Source organism: Otolemur garnettii, unplaced genomic scaffold, assembly GCF_000181295.1.
Source record: "Otolemur garnettii isolate 467f Iridium unplaced genomic scaffold, OtoGar3 scaffold00441, whole genome shotgun sequence".
Lineage (NCBI taxonomy): Eukaryota > Metazoa > Chordata > Mammalia > Primates > Galagidae > Otolemur > Otolemur garnettii.
In genome coordinates this window covers 24,471-41,994 of record NW_003852836.1, presented here as the reverse complement: position 1 = coordinate 41,994, position 17,524 = coordinate 24,471, and the positions used below count along the sequence as shown (strand labels likewise).

General features: G+C 43.1%; 2 protein-coding genes across 2 annotated transcripts in view; both read left to right on the top strand.

Annotated features, from left to right (window-relative positions):
* Positions 1-2,984, top strand: part of LOC100954595 (bile salt sulfotransferase-like) — a 36,048-nt gene extending 33,064 nt beyond the window's left edge. The window contains exon 6 of the mRNA XM_003803703.2: positions 2,866-2,984. Coding sequence (XP_003803751.1) covers positions 2,866-2,978 — 113 coding nt within the window. The 3' untranslated portion in view covers positions 2,979-2,984. The remainder of the gene's footprint in view (positions 1-2,865) is intronic.
* A 4,001-nt stretch (positions 2,985-6,985) lies between these two features.
* Positions 6,986-17,524, top strand: part of LOC100954287 (bile salt sulfotransferase-like) — an 11,977-nt gene continuing 1,438 nt past the window's right edge. Inside the window, exons 1-5 of the mRNA XM_003803702.3 lie at positions 6,986-7,205; positions 8,558-8,766; positions 10,891-11,017; positions 14,251-14,345; positions 15,502-15,679. Of these exons, the coding sequence (XP_003803750.1) occupies positions 7,070-7,205; positions 8,558-8,766; positions 10,891-11,017; positions 14,251-14,345; positions 15,502-15,679 (745 nt within the window). The 5' untranslated portion in view covers positions 6,986-7,069. The remainder of the gene's footprint in view (positions 7,206-8,557; positions 8,767-10,890; positions 11,018-14,250; positions 14,346-15,501; positions 15,680-17,524) is intronic.

The following is a 17,524-nucleotide window of genomic DNA, read 5'->3' as shown; positions in this document are numbered from 1 at the left end:
AACGTCGTGTACTTCCGAATGAAATAATATTGGAATGTAAAGTCTCTCAAGAGAAGTAATTAAGTCATAATGAGGCTTATAGAATGAGCCCTAACCCAAATGACTGCATCCTTAGAAGACATGTGGACACACGCATGTACGCACACAAAGATGACACAGGAGAAAAATGGATGTTTACAGGGCCCCAGTTACATGTTAGATCCTCTGCTCTGTCATTTCTACTACATTAATATGTCATTTACATCTATCTATTACCAGCTTATATAAAATTATGTATTGTTCTTTGTTAATCTATTTAATATATTGATATATGTAAATATTAATTTGTATGCTATATCAAATAATAAGATAACGTGTAATTAAGAGCATTACTTCTGGCATATAAATCTTTGGCATCAAATCCAAATCCATCACTTTAAAATGCAACTTCGCAAGGTCTTTTTTTTTTTTTTTTACTCCTCACATGTGAAATGGAGATAATTTTAGGGATTTCTTTTCTTCCTTTTTTGAGTCAGTCTTGCACTGTCACCCAGAATGGAATGCAGTGGTGTGATCTTAACTCACTTTAGCCTCAAATCCTGGAACCAAGTAATCCTCCCACCTCAGCCGCCCGAGTAGCTGGAATTACTGGCATGTACCACTGGGCCCATCTGATTTTTCTTTCTTTCTTTCTTTTTTTTTTTTTTGAGACAGAGCCTCGAGTTACCTCCCTGAATAGAGTGCCATGGTGTTGGAGCTCACAGCAACCTCAAACTCTTGGGTTTAAGTGATTCTCTTGCTTCAGCCTTCCAAGTAACTGGGACCATAGGCACCCACCACAATGCCCTGCTATTTGTGAATTGTAGTTGTCATCGTTTGGCAGGCCTGGGCTAGATTTGAACTCATCAGCTGTGGTTTATGTGGCTGGCGCCTTATGAGCTATAGGTGCCACACCATCTATCTGTTTTTTCTTATTTTTATTTTATTTTGTTTTATTTTACTATATTTTATTTTAAAGGCAGAGTCTCACTGTGTTGCCCTTGGTAGAGTGCTGTGGCATCACACCTCACAGCACCTCAAACTCTGGGGCTTAAGCGATTCTCTTGCCTCAGGCTCCCAAGTAGGTGAGACTATTGCTTTTCCCCAAAAATAAGACCTACCCCCAAAATAAGCTCTAGCAGGATTTCTATGCATTAAATATAAGCCCTACCCCGATAATAAGACCTAGTGATGGGAAGGGCTATGTAGCATATCTGCATAGCCACACCATGCATTTTGGCCTTGAGTGGTAAGGAGGACTGGAATACCTTTTATCTGCCACAGCTCCTTTCTCCCAGTTGTTCGCACTTGTGCGGGTGTGTGTGTGGTAACCGCAGTTGCAGGCATCCTATTGTGCACATGCGAATGGCTAGGGGAAAGGAGTTCATGCATCACTAGCACCAGCCTCACCAATAAGGTCGGCTCCCCCTGTCAGGTTCCAGAAGAAGATGACTTAATTGTATTTGAATAAATGTAGATTGTTGTATTATACTTAATAAAAATAAGACATCCCCTGAAAATAAGCCCTAGTGTGTCTTCTTGAGAAAAAATAAATATAAGACAGTGTTTTATTTTCGGGGAAACACGGTACAGGCACCCACCACAACACCAGGTATTTTTTGGTTGTAGTTGTCATTGCTATTTAGCAGGCCAAGGCCAGGTTCATACCCATCAGTGCTCTACCACTGGAGTTGGCACCGAGCCAGGTTTTTCTTACTTTTAGTAGAGACAGGGCTCTCCTGAGGTTGCCCAAGATGGTCTGACTCCTTGGATCAAGCAATCATCCCACCTGGGCCTCCCTAGTAACAGTATTACAGGTGAAAATTCCTGTACTCAGTACATTTTGTAATTCTTTTTTTCATACTTTCAGCAAGAATTTACTGATACTCTATGTCTGTCTCTCTTCAAAACACTAACTCTATCACAATTTAAAATAAAAGTTGTGACAGTCTAAAATTTATATATTTTACATCAAGGATACATGTTCTACCCCTGCACCTCAGAAGAGAAATGCATAGAGCCCCTATTACAGGGAAGTGTAGTGAAGGAAAATACAGCAGGATGGGGACTGGCAGTTCTATATTGGGGGCTGAGAGAACCTCACTGAGAAGACTGTCCTGGAGCCAGGACTGGAAAAGGCAAAGAGGCAGGACACAGACACACCTGGGAGAGCAGCATTGCAGGGAGAAGACTCAGGAAACACATGTGGTCTGAGCAGTGGGACACCTGCCATCTGTGAGGCGGAATCACAAGCCCCAATGTGATGGAGCACAGTGAACAAATGGGTCGTCACAGGGGATGGAGTCAGAGAAGCCACAGGGACATGGATCACTGGGAGCCTTACAAGCACCTAATACACTTGTCTGTGTGAAACTAAGAGTCTTTGAACTTGAACAGGAAAGGAGTAGGATGTGTCTTCCTTTGTCAAGGGATCAAGGGAGCTGCTGTCTGAGATGGACTGTTATGGGAGATGAGTCCCAAGCAGAGGGACTGCTTACAGTCTTACTGTCACCATAATGCAGGAGAGAAATGATGTTGGCTCCGGTCGGGGTGGTAGAAGGTGGGGTGGTGGGAATTGGCTCAATTCTGGGTGTGTCAGCAGACATAGTGGGCTTGACTGTGGAGGGACTGTGCACAGGAGGGGCTGGGAGAGAGGGGAAGGTAAGTCACCTCCAGGCAAGCAGGTGAGCTGTCAGGAGGCACAAGGGCCCACCAGTGGACCACAGGTCTTTGTGCTGTATTAGCCACAACATCCATGACGGTGGACAGTTAGGAACAGACCAAGGAGGAGGCACGTTGGGGTCTGACCCCACCACCTGACCTGAGTTTCTGTTTCATATTTTCCAGGCATAACTGGGGACTGGAAAAATCACTTCACAGTGGCCCAAGCTGAAGCCTTTGATAAACTATTCCAGGAGAAGATGGCAGATCTTCCTCGGGAGCTGTTCCCCTGGGAATAATGTCTGAGATAGTTCTGGATCCTTTGGGGATAGTGGTGTTTGTTCTTCTGTCCCTGTACATGGGCATGACTGGGGGCCATTGCATAAAACCTACTATTTCATCCTGGAACCTTGAGTTATCAAATCTTTGTATATTTGACTACTTCCTTCTTAAAAATCACCATGTCCCCCCTAATCATGTCATGGCATCCCAGATAGTTTGAAATGTTTGTAGTGTTTCAAACATATACAATGCTACAGAATAATAAAGTATTATCCAAGAGTGTGTCCAAACACAATTTGAGTGCTTGAACCCAGGAGTTTCAGAGCAGGTTGGGCAAAATGGTGAGGCCCTGTCTCTGCAAAAGTAAAAAAAGATTAGCCAAGGCCAGTGGCACAAGCCAGTGGTCCCAGCCACCCTGAGACCAGGGCAAGAGGATCATTTGAGCCCAGGATTTTGCGGTTACAGTGAGGTATGATTGCACCACTGCACCCCCGGCTGGCTCCAAATGGATACTGGCCTATTTGGCAGAATGAACTCCCGAGATCTCTCCCACATCTGGTGTGTGGAGCCTGGAAGCACCACTCCCTTGTGGGCCAGGGAGGGGCCTTTCACAAGCAGACCTGGGAGATGTTCCCTTGGGACCAGGGTCTTCAGATAGGAGGTGCTGAAATCTAATCACTGCCTCTAGCACCCAGCAATTCAAATTTTGGAATATAGGAAAGGATCTTGCATTTGTTTAGTGATAATCAATTTGTTCAAAAATTTGGAAAGCAGGTATGGACATATGACCTTTTTTATTTTCTGTATCTCATTGGAAGAAGAAGAGCTGCCTTGGGCCACGGCCAAAATATACAAACACTAATGAAAGCTGATTAGCAAAAAAAAAAAAAAAAAAAAAAAAGTCTATTCATACTTTCGGTGATATCAGACACCACAGATAAGCAAAACAGTCTTCAGATAATCTGCATGTGGCCCACATGGCACATCTCGGACACCCCATGAACCCTGTACTACTTGGTTATTGGTCTGAACGTCTGAAACATGTGCCACAGCTTAGTAGGGCGGGGGATTCATTTTCTTGGTGACTGTAACTAAGACCCACAAACTGGAGAGTTTCAGACAACAGAAATTTCTTCTCTCACAGCTCTGGAGGCCAGAAGTCTGGCATTAAGCTGTAGGCAGGGCCCTGCTCTCTCTTCAGCCGCAGGGGAGAGTCTGCTCCAGGCCTTTCCCTCGGTTCTGGCGGTGGGGGCAGTTCCTGGTGTCCCTGGTATGTTAATGCATCACACCTGTCTCTGCCTCTGTCATTACTTGGCATGTTTTCTCTCATTCTTTGTTTTTCTACAGTCAGGGTCTTACTCTGTTGCCCAGAATGGAGGTCAGGGGCATGATTATAGCTCTTTGTAAGCTTGAATTTCTGTGTTCAGGGGATCCACCTGCTTCTAACCTCCCAAGTAACTGGAAATGCTGATGTGTGCCACCACGCCTGGCTAAGTTTTCTTTGCAGTTTTTATATAGAGACAAGATCTATCTCCCTACATCATTCAAGCTGGTCTGGATCTCCTGGCCTCAAGCAATCTTGTGCCTTAGCCTCCCACAGCACTGAGATGACAGGTGTGAGCCACCCCTCCTGACCTAAGGGGCATTCTCTCTGTGTGTCTCTCTGTGTCTCTTTTCTTCTTATAGGGGTGCCGGACATACTGGATTAGGACCCACCCTAATAACCTCATCTAAACTCAGTCAGCCCTGCTAATACCTTATCTGCAAATAAGGTCATTGTCACAGGTACCTAGAGTTGGGACTTGAATGTATATTTTTGGCAAGAGAAATCAACTCAGAATAGTTGCTAAATGTGAACATAACGTCCACCAAGCAATAGTGTTGTTTTCTACTCTAATGACACCTTGGAAATGGCATAAGCAATAATATATGGGTATAAATACCCGGATAAATACAGATAATGGGAGCTAGATAGATCCATGGGCTTCTTGGCCTGTGGTTCTGCCCGAAGCTGCCATGTTTTCCTTCAATAGCCGTAACTACACCTGTTACTGTGCACAATGATGCCACCTTTGGAGGACTGCTCCATGGTTACTGTGGGACTCCCGTTTGGCCTTGTGCCACTATTGTTCCCCTTGGATATAGAAGTGCAGGGGCCTTTCTGGACTCCCCATGCCTGCTCACTGGCCACCGTCAGCTGAACAAAGGCCTGTCATATCTGCCCCTGGCTCCACAGTTGTTGGGCTTGAGTACACGTGGTGCCAACACACCAGCATTGACCTTGTGCATTACAGACAGTGTCTTGGAGTTAAGAGATCAGATGAAAACTAGGGGTAGTGAACAGACAGTGAAGGGCAACTAGAGATGTTTGGCTCCCCTGATGAGGTAGGAACCACGACCCGTCTGTGTGGAACATGATGCATGCAAACACACCCCAGACAGCCAGGCATCCCTGGGTGAAGCTGCTCTAAGCATGAGCATTGATGTAACAGAAAAGGATTTCCAAAAACAACTTCAGTCTCCTCTGAGAGTAACATAGTAAATACAAATGACAACTGCAAATTCTACAGACCAGAGAGCTATAAAGCAAAGACATTACATCAACATGTACTTTTGGGGATTAATTGCAAATGTATAATTGTGATCAAATGGAAATATATTGGCCAGGCATGGTGGCTCAGGCCCGTATTCCCAGCATCTGGGAGGCCCAGGTGGGAGGATTGATTGAGCTCAGGAATTCCAGAGCAACAGAGCAACAACCCCTCTGTTGAAAAAAAAGGGTGGGCACAGTGGTGCATGCTGATAGTCCCAGCTATTTGGGAGGCTGAGGCAGGAGAATATCCTGAGCCCAGGAGTGTGAGGCTGCAGTGAGCTATGGTCATGCCGCTGCACTCTAGCTTCCTTTGTGCCAGACTCTAAGGACTTTACAAAATGTTCAATTATCTGAATGTTCCTGAGAACCTTACCAAGTAGGTACTATTAGTTTTCCCATTTTAGAGATGCAGGAGCTGAGCCACAGAGAGGTTAAGTTGTTGGTTCAAGGACACATAGTAGTATGTGTTCCCAGCCCAGATTTGACCCTGGATAGAGAAAGAAAAGGACTTACATGTTGGCTACCTGAATCCAGAACACATGTTCCTTATCACAAAACTCTGAACGACCAGTTTGCTTTTTCAGAGGGCGTGTTCCCTTCCACATGCTGTTATTCTCCTGGCCCAACAAAGATCACACAGACCCAAATAACATCACTGGGAATAGATAACTTTATGTGATAGCTGTTCACAGCAGAAAGTGTTATACCTTCCCTGAGGTGTGGAAATGTGAATAGAATGGTACTGATAAAAATTCACTTGTTACATAAAAGTGACTATTTGATACATTTCTGGATGCTTATTACTGAAAGCCATGCAGGATGCAGAGTTAGTATATATGTTAATAAATAAATGTTCAGTTGGAACCAGGTGTGTGCATTATGGCAGAGACTGAGGAGCCCTGACCAGGCCTGCTGGCTTCAGACAACTCCTGGCTCAGCCTCAGGCTCTGGGGGACAGACTTTCCCCTCCTTCTATCTGAGCTCTTCCCCAGGGCAACACTGCCCGACATCTGTGCTCTAAGCCCTAGAAATGACCACGTGGACAGTGATGCTGGCCAATATATGTTGTGTGACTCCCTGGATGGGATTCTGAAGCACAAACAAGACATTAGGTGAAAATGAAGGTAATCTGAATGAGCTGTAGACTATGGGAACCCTCTGGACTCTCTTTGAAATTTTTCTGTAGATGTGCAACTCTTATAAAAAATAAAGTTTATTAAATAGTACTTTCAGATTTGCACAGATTTCTACACCCTTGCCTTTGTTACTGAATTTCCAGTTCACTCCTATGAACTGTAACTCAGACTCTCCCCAGAATGTTTTCTGTGTTCACAGTTGCCCTATATTATTAACCTTTGGACTGTCAATCACAGTATTTACTTCTCTATATCTGCCAGCAAAATGCGTAACTAACTGGGCAGAGGTTAACTCACAACTCATCTGTCAGCAGGTGCCACAGCCTCCAGCACTGGTTGCACCTGAAACCCTCACACCAAGTACAAGTTGCTGATCATCATGTCTGACGACACTTTTTGGTATGAAGGGACACCTTTCCCGAGGGCCCATTACAGCCCTGAACTCCTCAGAAAAGTACAAGAAGAGTTTGTGCTGAAGGATGAAGATGTTGTAACAGTGACTTTCCCCAAATCAGGTAAGGAAAAAATCTTGAACTGAGAAAGGCTGTGACTGTGTTCCTAGTCCCTTCAGTAGATGGTTGGAGCGCTTCCTCACTCTTTTTTTTTCCTGAGTCCAATCTCACTCTGTGGCCCAGCTGCAGTGCAATGGCCTAATCATAGCTTCCCGCATCCTCAAATTCCTGGGCTCAAGAGATCCTCCCAAGTATCTGGAACTACAGGCAGGCACCAGCAAGCCAAGATAATTATTTTTTATATAGATGGAGTCTTGCTATATTGCTCAGGCTGGTCTGGAACTCCTGGCCTCAAAAGTGATCCTCCCACCTCAGCTTCACAAAGTGCTGTGATGACAGGCAGGAGCCACTGCCTCTGGGCCTGACTGTTGCACTTTCTATAAACTAGACAATGTGCAATGCTTTGGGGGGGGGGGGCACACAGCCCTGCCTAGCACCATGTGCATTCAGAGAAAAGGGTTTAGTCAGGGAATTACTCAGTAAGATGAGTGTTCAGAGGGGATAATCTACAGTATTAGGAGAACCCAGAGGAGTGAATCCAAAGGCTGATTCAGGCATGTGTATCAGCAGGGAGAAGGATGACCCCTGAAGTCCTATGAGAAGAAACAGAATCTAAATTAAAATAGAAAGAAAGGAAGGGAAACTACTTAGTGAGGAGGGATATTTTCACATAAAGGAAGCATCCTGGGTGATGGTTAGGAATTGGAAAAAGGCCTGGTAAATCCAAGGGACTGGAAGATGTACATGATATGTCCATGGGAGTGGGGATGGAGGGTAAGAACTGCAAATAAGGCCAGATTGAGGCCAAAAACACTGCCATTGGCAGGACCCTGAAAAACAAAGAGCAATGGGGACCTATTCAAAGACTTCAGAAAATGGCCAAGAGGTGGCAGCAACCCAAACAGCCATTGACAGATGAGGGATAAACAAACCGTGGCATATAGATACAATGGAATGTGGTTCATCCTTCAAAAGAGAGAAAATGCTGACGCATGCTGCAGTGTGGATAAGCCTTGAGGACTTTACACTAAATTAAGTGAGCCAGTCACAAAAATGCACACACTGCGAGGTTCTACTTACATAAGGTGTAGAGTTCACAGAAGGCCAAGTTCAAAGGTGGTTGTCAGGGGCTGGAAGGAGGGGTAAATGAGGAATTGTTGTTTAATAAGTAGAGTTTCAGTTTTGCAAGATAAAAACTTATGGAGATAGGTTGTGCAACAACAGGAACATACATAACACTACTAACCTGCATGTTTAAAAATGGTACATTTTATGTTATGTCTATTTTGCCATAATCTTGTTTAAGTCAGATTGAAATGTATGATCATCATCTGTCCTCCTTTCACTTTACCCAGGAACAAACTGGTTGATTGAGATTCTCTGCCTGATTCGCTCCAAGGGGGATACCAAGTGGGTCCAGTCTGTGCCCACCTGGGAACGTTCACCCTGGATAGAGACTAAGCCCGGGTTTGCATCAGCAAATAAGAAGGAGGGCCCACGTTTGCTCAGCTCCCACCTCCCCATCCATCTCTTCCCCAAGTCTTTCTTCAGTTCCAAGGCCAAGGTCAGTGCACAGAAGTCATGATGCCTATCACCAATAGTTTTCAAATGTTAATGTGCCTATAACCACCTACAGACCTTGTAGAAATGCTTTGTCATTTGGTAGGTCTAGGTAGGACCTGAGATTCTGCATTAAGAGATTTCACTGTGGCTGTTCTAGCATCCACACTTGAGTGCAAGGTATAAGCCATTCCAGGTACTATGTCATCTAGATACAGTCTAGGAATCAAATGACATGGTAACAACAGATCACAGAAAACCATAATTTAGACAGTGCTTGTGGTTATGGTGCCAGCCATATACACCAAGGCTGGTGGGTTCAAACCTGTCCTGGGCCTGGTAAACAACAAAGACAACTGCAACAAAAAAATAGCTGGGCACTGTGGCAGATGCCTGTAGTCCCAGCTACTTGGGAGGCCTGACTGAGGCAAGAGAATCACTTAAGCCCAAGACGTTGAGGTTGCTATAAGCTGTGACACCATGGTACTCTACCCAGGTTGACAGCTTGAGACTCTATCTTAAAAAAAAAAAAAAAGAAAACCATAATGTCATAATGTAGGCAGGGTGTGATGTCTCATGCCTATAATCTTAGCACTCTAGGAGATTGAGGAAGGTGGGATTGCTTGGGCTCAGGAGTTTGAGACCATCCTGAGCAAGAGTGAGACACTGAACCTACTCAAAATAGAAAATCTAGCCAGGTGCCATGGTAGGAATCTGTAGTCCCAACAACTGGAGAGGCTGAAGCAAGAGGATTGCCTGAGCCCAAGAGATTCAGGTTGCTGTGAGTCATGGTGATGTCACAGCTCTCTGTCCAGGGTAACAGAGTGAGACTCTGTCTCAAAAAAAAAAAAGCTTATTTTATGCCTAGCTAGGACTTACAACTGCATTATATACTATATAATTCACTTTTTGTTATTCTAAAAAAAATAGTGAGCCAAACTCATAAGTGACTCCTGCTGCTGAGAAGAAGTAGAATTGTTCATGAGGGAACCAGCAAGTTTGTAAGTCAGTCAGCGCTGAAATCCAGAGTTCTGGTGCTGGGAACAGTTTTTTCACCCTCTGTGTCTTACTGTGTGTAGCTGTCTATGGAGGTGAGCAGCCCCACGGATTTTCTCTCTGTGTGGAGAAACTGAGGCCTAGAGAGAGGGGTGGACTAGAGTAATGTCACAAAGAGAGTGGGTGCAGAATCTAAAGGAAAATTTAGACATCCAAATGCCAAATAATCTTCCTGGTGTATGTAAATAGGGGAGGGGGTGTGGATGGGGGTAATTTCTAGTACTACCTGGATGAATATTTACATGTATGCACACTGGGTAACCAACCTTCATCTAGGTCCAAATTCATAATATTTCCACTCCGTCATACCCCTTCCCAATCAATGCCCACACATGGAGGTAAATACCGCACTCGTGTAGAACCATAGCTTAGTTTTGCTTGTTCTTGAACTTCATCCAAATAGAGTCATGCTGTATGAACACTGGATGCCTGGCTTCCTCCACTCAGTGTGATGTCTGTGAGATTCACCCATGGTCTTGGGTGAACATATGGATATCTATTTCTATATATCTATGAACGCACCATAATGTATTAATCCATTCTCCTGTTAGTGATCTTTAAACTGCGGTACACAAATACAGAGGGTGACAAAAAATGTATACATATATTAAAGAAAAACTGTATTATATTTGTAATAATTAAGTCACGTTTGACTTCTGAAATTACAAGGTGATTTATCTTTTGTTTTCTGTGATTATTGAATATAACAATTTTAATACAGTTTTTTCCCTTTGTAAAATGTACATACACTTTATGGCACTGTCTGTATACCAGGAAATATCACTCACATTTTAAAACCCGACAGTTGCTTCCTGGGGTAAGTAGATTATAATACCCTCAAAGAGAGGAACGGACAATGCTTTCCTTTTCCATTGTCATATTCCTAGAACTAGAACTACTTCAAAGGACCTTTAAATTTTATATTTGATTAATGAATGCAGCAAGTAATTCATCTGAAAAAATACATCGACTTTGTTAGACATTTTCTAAGAATTGGCTTTTTCTCCAGTTATAGGAAGATCAAAAGGAGTGGGAAATAAATGTATTTTCTTTCTCCCATTTTATCTTTAAGGTGATTTATGTCATCAGAAACCCCAAAGATGTTATTGTATCCAGTTATTTTTTCTGGAATTCAATAAATTGGATTGAGAAACCAAAGTCAGTGGAACAATATCTTGAATGGTTTCTAGAAGGAAAAGGTGAGTGTGCTGCAACATAAGGACGCTAGGGGGCGCCTGGAGTCTATTCTGCGACCTCATCTGACTCCCACATTCTATCTGCATCTCACCAGTCCAGGGCTGCAAGGCTCTGTCACCACTGGGACAAATCTGCATACTCCTCCTGCTCTATTCTATGGCAGCAGAGCTCTAGCCAACCCTTCAGCCAACCCTGTCCCTGATAAACCGTCCCCGCTATTTTCTGAGTTTAGCATCGCCAGTACAAACACAGACTACCATATTCTTCTCCACTCTCCTAATCTGTGGCTTTCTGAAAGTCAGCTTTTCATTGCCTTCCCAGACAATGCAATCGTAACCTTCAAACCTTCTTGGCTCAGTGCCTGAAGCTTAAGCAGCTAGGGTGCCGGCCACATACACTGGAGCTGGCAGGTTCAAATCCAGCCTGGGCCTGCCAAACAATAATGACAACTCCAACTTTCAAATCTTCTACCATTGTTTTTCAGAAAATGCCTCTTTTCAAAATTCCCTTAATCCTTTGTTTCTATGAGTCTCAAAAAGGTTTTCATGACTCTGGAATCTCTATTCTTTTTTTTTTGAGACAGAGTCTTAAGCTGTTGCCGTGAGGGTGCCATGGGATCACAGCTCACAGCAACCTCAAACTCTTGGGCTTAAGCTATTCTCTTGCCTCAGCCTCTCAAGTAACTGGGACTACAGGTGCCCACCACAATGCCCGGCTATTTTTTCGTTATAATTGTCATTGTTATTCTAAATAAAAATGGCCTGGGCTGGATTAGAACCCACCAGCTCTGCTGTATGTGGCTGGAGCCCTAGCTGCTGAGCTACCAGGGCCAAGCCAGGAATCTCTATATTTTTAGTTATGCAGAATCCCTGGGCTTTCTCAAGCACTTACAATTTGGCAATTTTCCCCCAAACCTGCCTGCTGAGTCCCCTGTCTCAGCTGTGATCTGCCTCCAGAGGCTGTGAATTCAACCTGTGCAAGACTAAGGGCATCTCTCCTCACTCCACTTATACTGCACGTTAATCTCACCCAGTAAGTAGATCCACCCTCCCCTCACCCGAGGGCTGGCATGATTCTGACATTTCACATGCATCTTCCTTTTCCCACCTCACTCCCCCTTGCCCCTCATCACTTTTCTTTCTCTAATTAGTAATCAAGTCCCACCACCTTGATCAATATCTTCATTCTGGTCTCTGATAAGATGCTACTGTATTCAGGATATCCTAGAATTACAACACTATACAAAATAGCCTCCTTCCTCATAACTTGAGCCTAAACTCTTCTTTTCCTTAGTAATACTCATCACCAGTAGGTATTTATTTATTTGATCATTCCTCTAAACTAAAATGTATACTTAGGATATTCACTGTTGGGCCCCATGTCCTAGAATGACTCCTATTATATACTAACCACTGAACACATCTTTTAAGATAATTAATAGCCATTTACTGCTGCTTCTATTGGCACTTTATTAGCCAGAGCCACTGTTACTTCTCATCTAGATTAACATAACAACACATATTGGTATCTTTGTCTGTATACCATTTTTCCCTTCTGGGCTACATGTCAGTTACCTACTTAACACTGGACAGTTCGTTTTCTCTTTACCGACATCCCTAGATTGCTTGCCCTCACCAGTAAGTCTAATCTTCAAAGTGTGGCAGTCATCTTTGCTATTAATTCCACCTAAACTCTGCAGCCATGTGTCCCACCTTGGTTCAGGTTACTCTTTCAGAAAAGCACTAAGAGTAAAACCACATGCTGGAAGCTCAGACATGAAGAGAATGCTCCCCTCCTCCATGCTATCTTGGAGCTTTCTATTTGGTATATAAAGAGGTCTCGACTGTGCTTCTGCTATCACCAGGAGTCTTATTAAATTTAGTGAGTAGAGACCAGGAGCAGTGGCTCACACCTATAATCCTAGCAGGGGCCGAGGCGGGTGGATCGCCTGAGCTCACAGGTTGGAGAGCAGCTTGAGCCAGAGTGAGACCTCATCTCTAAAAAAGACAGCCAGGTCTCGGCGCTCACAGCACAGTGGTTAGGGTGCCAGCCACATACACTGAGGCCGGTGGATTCAAACCCAGCCCAGGGCCAGCTAAACAACAATGACAACTGCAACAAAAAATAGCTGGGCGTTGTGGTGGATGCCTGTAGTCCCAGCTACTTGGGAGGCTGAGGCAAAAGAATGGTTTAAGCCCAGGAGTTTGAGGTTGCTGTGAGCTGTGATGTCATAACACTCTACTGAGGATGACATAGTGAGCTCTGTCTCATAAAAAATAAATAAAATAAAATGAAACAAAACAAAATAAAATAAAATAAATAGCTGGGCATCTTGGGAGGCTGAGGCAAGAGAATTGCTTAAGCCCAAGAGTTGGAGGTTGCTGTGAGCTGTGATGTCACATCACTCTACAGAGTGAGACATAGTGAGATTCTATAAAAAATAATCTAGGAAAAATGCATACTGATTAGGTATTAGAATATAATAAAGAAGTATTGTGCTGGGCTTTTGATGTGATAATGTAATTGATGGTGACATGTTAGTCTGCAGAGACACACTGAAGTCTGTAAAGATGAAATATGGTGATGTGTGAGAGTTTTCTAAATAGTACAAAATAGTACTAGTAGCACAAAATATTCAAAACAGTACATCACGAAACTCTGCTTTGAGAAGTTTCCCACGTGCTCCTTACTGTGCCAAATAATAAATCCCTCTTGCTATAAAAAATATAATAATAACAGTTCACCAATATTGGTTAAAGCTAAAAATAGGGCTCATGGGAGCTCCTGTGTGGATCAAAGGTTTTTCTACATGTTGAAATGCATATATACATACATAGCTCAGTGTACACAAATATGTGTGTTTGGGGTGGTGGGATCAGGGAGACAGTGGTCAAAGAAGACAAAGTTTCACTTCAACAAGATGAATAATTTCCAGAGGGCCATGGTGCAGCATGTTGACTGTAGTTAATATTATGAATTATGTACTTGAAAATTGATAAGTGAAAGATCTTAAACCTTCTCACCTGCAAAAAAAAATAGTAATTCTGTGAGGTAATGAATAGGTTAAAGAGCTCCATTTCATCACTGCACAATGTATACATCCATAGATCAAAATATCCTGTTGTACACTGTAAAGATATACAAGTTTTATTTGTCAATTATATATCTTAAGCCAGGGGGAGTGAACTTAATGGATTGAATTAAACTCTCTCTCTCTCTGCCTCCCCCCATGCAGTGCCATATGGGTCATGGTTTGACCACGTTCGTGCCTGGATGTCCATGAGAGAGAGGGAGAACTTCCTGATGCTGAGTTATGAAGAGCTGAAACACGTAACTGTCATCTGAATAGTCAGTGCACACCCTCTCACCACCAATGTCACTTCTTCTGACGTCCCTGATTTCTCTTCCTTCCATTTCTCTATTCCACCTTCTCAGTCAGAATTTAACCTTGAGAAGAATCACTGAGAGTGGGATGAGCTCTCTAGTCTTCATTGCTCTACTTCTGGCTGAAAAGATTAGTGCTTTCCCCCCCATATTCCATGCACTGAGCCGAGAGCTGAGCATTCAGATCCTCAGAACCAGTAAGGGTGAGGAGACCATTCTAGAAAGAACCTGACCTATTAGTGGTAACCTAGAGAAAGAGAAAGCGACTAAACACTGGATGTTTCTTCCACCTGAGACACATTACATCCCATCCCCTTCCTCTGCCCACCTCTGTCCAATCCCCAACAGCCTCAGCATGAACGCATTTTAATTAGAAAGCCTTTTTTAAACACATAAACTGCCTCAGGTCCATGATTCCATACCTTCTTGGAATTTTCCTTTCAATGGACACACTGAACTTTAATTTTAGCTATTTCTACAGTTGTGTGTCCTCTTGTGGGACAACAACTGGGACTTAAGAAATAAAGGAAAATTTTAAAGCATTATAGTTCTAAGAGAAAGGTCTATGATTGACAGCAAAGTCTGTCTAGTATAAAAAGCTATTTTATTATAATCTCCCAGAATCTTGTACCAAGTACTAATTATGAAGATATTATATAAGAATATGTTATAAAACTCTGTGTATTAGTCACATGTGAGTTATAAGGAACAGTATTGTTTGATGGCCTAGACAAAATGTAAAATCAATTCCTTACATCTTTGTCAAGTTCTCCCACAACCTCTCCTTCTTTAATTCTAATCATTGTCCAGGAGCCCTTCTCAAAGGCTCCCTAGAAACCCGAGGCCCTGTCTTTTACTGCTAAGTTCTCCTAACTCAACCCTATGAGAAATCCATCAGGATCCTGGCATCTTTCACACACTTCCTGCTCTCTCTTTACCTGTTTCTCTTGCTTTCTCCTGGTTGCATCCAACTCCATCACTTCTCCCTTCTGTGTCCTGTTTCTCTCTTCTTCTTCCCTCTCCTCATCCTCATCCTGCTTCTCATCCTAGTTTCTCTGTTGCCTTTCTCTCTCACATCCTCTCTTATTTTTCCCTTTTTTAGGACACAGAGAGAACTGTGGAGAAGATCTGTCAGTTCCTGGGTAAGAAGGTAGAGCCAGAAGAACTCAGTCTAGTCCTCAAGAATAGCTCCTTTGAGGTCATGAGAGAAAACAAGATGTCTAATTTCTCCCTGCTGGATGAGTGTTATTTGGTTCACAAAAACCCGCTTATGAGAAAAGGTAAAAGCCAATGATTTGGTTTAACATATCTCAGAATGCATGGAGGGCTTTGTTGTGCTTACAACGGGTGCTAACAGCTGGGATGAAGGAGGATTTGAGTGTATTAAATGCAATTGCTCATCTCCCAGAGCATTTCTCTTGTCCCCTCTTTAGGGGGTCTCTTATCAACGGTGCTGGTGTGGGCTGCAGGCACGTGGAAAGAGTTGATCCATCCTGGGATGGTTACCTGAGTGATGAGAAATCATTTACTTCTTTCTTTTCTGAATTTCATAGGGAGGGTGTCCAATCTACAGAGATTGGGTTAATTAGCTACTCCTGCCAGGCCTGCAAACCCTCATTGACCTGGGCAAGGACTGTAAAATTAGGGTGTTCACATACTGGGCAATTAGTTTAGAAAACTATTCCTAACAAAGGCATAATTGAACAAATGAGTCAGCTGGAAAAAGGAGAGAAGAGAGACTTTGCTATCAGACATTTTAAGGTCCCGTGTGGTTAAAGCTTACCCATATCCCAACTCTTGAGCTCAAGACAAATGGAAATACATTTTGCATGGAGTTCAAGAATTTATTTTTATTCCAAAATCCTACACTTCCAATGTATCTGGAATGGTGATCCATGAAAGAAAATAATCAAATGCTTCTAAAGCATCAAAGGACCTTGAGTAGGTCAGGGCCTGTCCTGCCCCAGTTGGCCAGAAGGACAGAGACCAAGAAGGTGAGTCTTGACCCTGAACAGCTACTGGAACTGGCCCTACTGGATTGGGGAGTGCTGGGGACCCATGACCTCCTTCTTCTTTCAAATTTCTCTCTTTTGGAATGAGAAGATCTATCCTATGCCTGTCCCACAAGGGCAGTTTGAAAACAGGTAACATGTCTGGTTTCACAGATTAGCAGCTAGAGAGGAATTTTGCCTCAGAATGAATCACATCTCAAGTCTCATGCCTTGGTAAGACTTAGGTGATATTTACACAGGATTTTGGACTTAGAGTTGATGCTGGAATGGGTTAAGACTTTTGGGCTGCTGGGATGGGGTGCAGGAATTATGAATGTGATTAAAAACATGGATGTGGGGGCATGGAAGACAGAGTGATAGGTAGGGGCTGAACGGTGTCCCCAAATTCGTATGTTGAAGTCCTAACCTCCTGCCCCTCTAAATGAAATCATATTGGGATATAAGGTCTTTAAACAGAAGTCAATTTGAGGAAGTGCAGACACCCGTGTGCACACACAGAGAGGACAGGAAGGACAATGGATGTTCTCAGGGCACCAGTTACCATGTGAGATATTCTGTTCGATCAATTCTACGACATAAGTGTGTAATTAACATTTATATACCATTAGTTTATTCAAAATTACATATTATTCTATACTTAGTGTATAATTAATACATGGATATATGTAAATATTAATTTGTATGATATATCAAATAATAAGATAAAGCGTGTAATTAAGGGTAAGACTTCTGGCGTTAAAATCTTTGATTTCAAATCCACATCCATCACTACAGCTGTGCATTATGTCCAGTTTTTTTGTAAAAACTAAAATGTAAAATAGAGATAATATTAGTAAATGGTATTTTTTTTCCTTATGTGAGGTGGAACCTTGCTGTCACCCCAAATGGAGTGCAGTGATGTGATCTAAGCTCACTGTAGTCTCAAATTTCTAGGACAAAGACATCTTCCCAGCTCAGCCTCCAGAATACCTGGAAGTACTGGCATATGTCACTAGACCCATCTGATTTTCTTATTTTTGTAGAGACAGGGCTCTCCTAGGTTGCCCGGGCTGGTTTGAAACTCCTGGGATGAAGCAATCCTCCCACCTTGGCCTCCCTAGTAACTGGGATTAC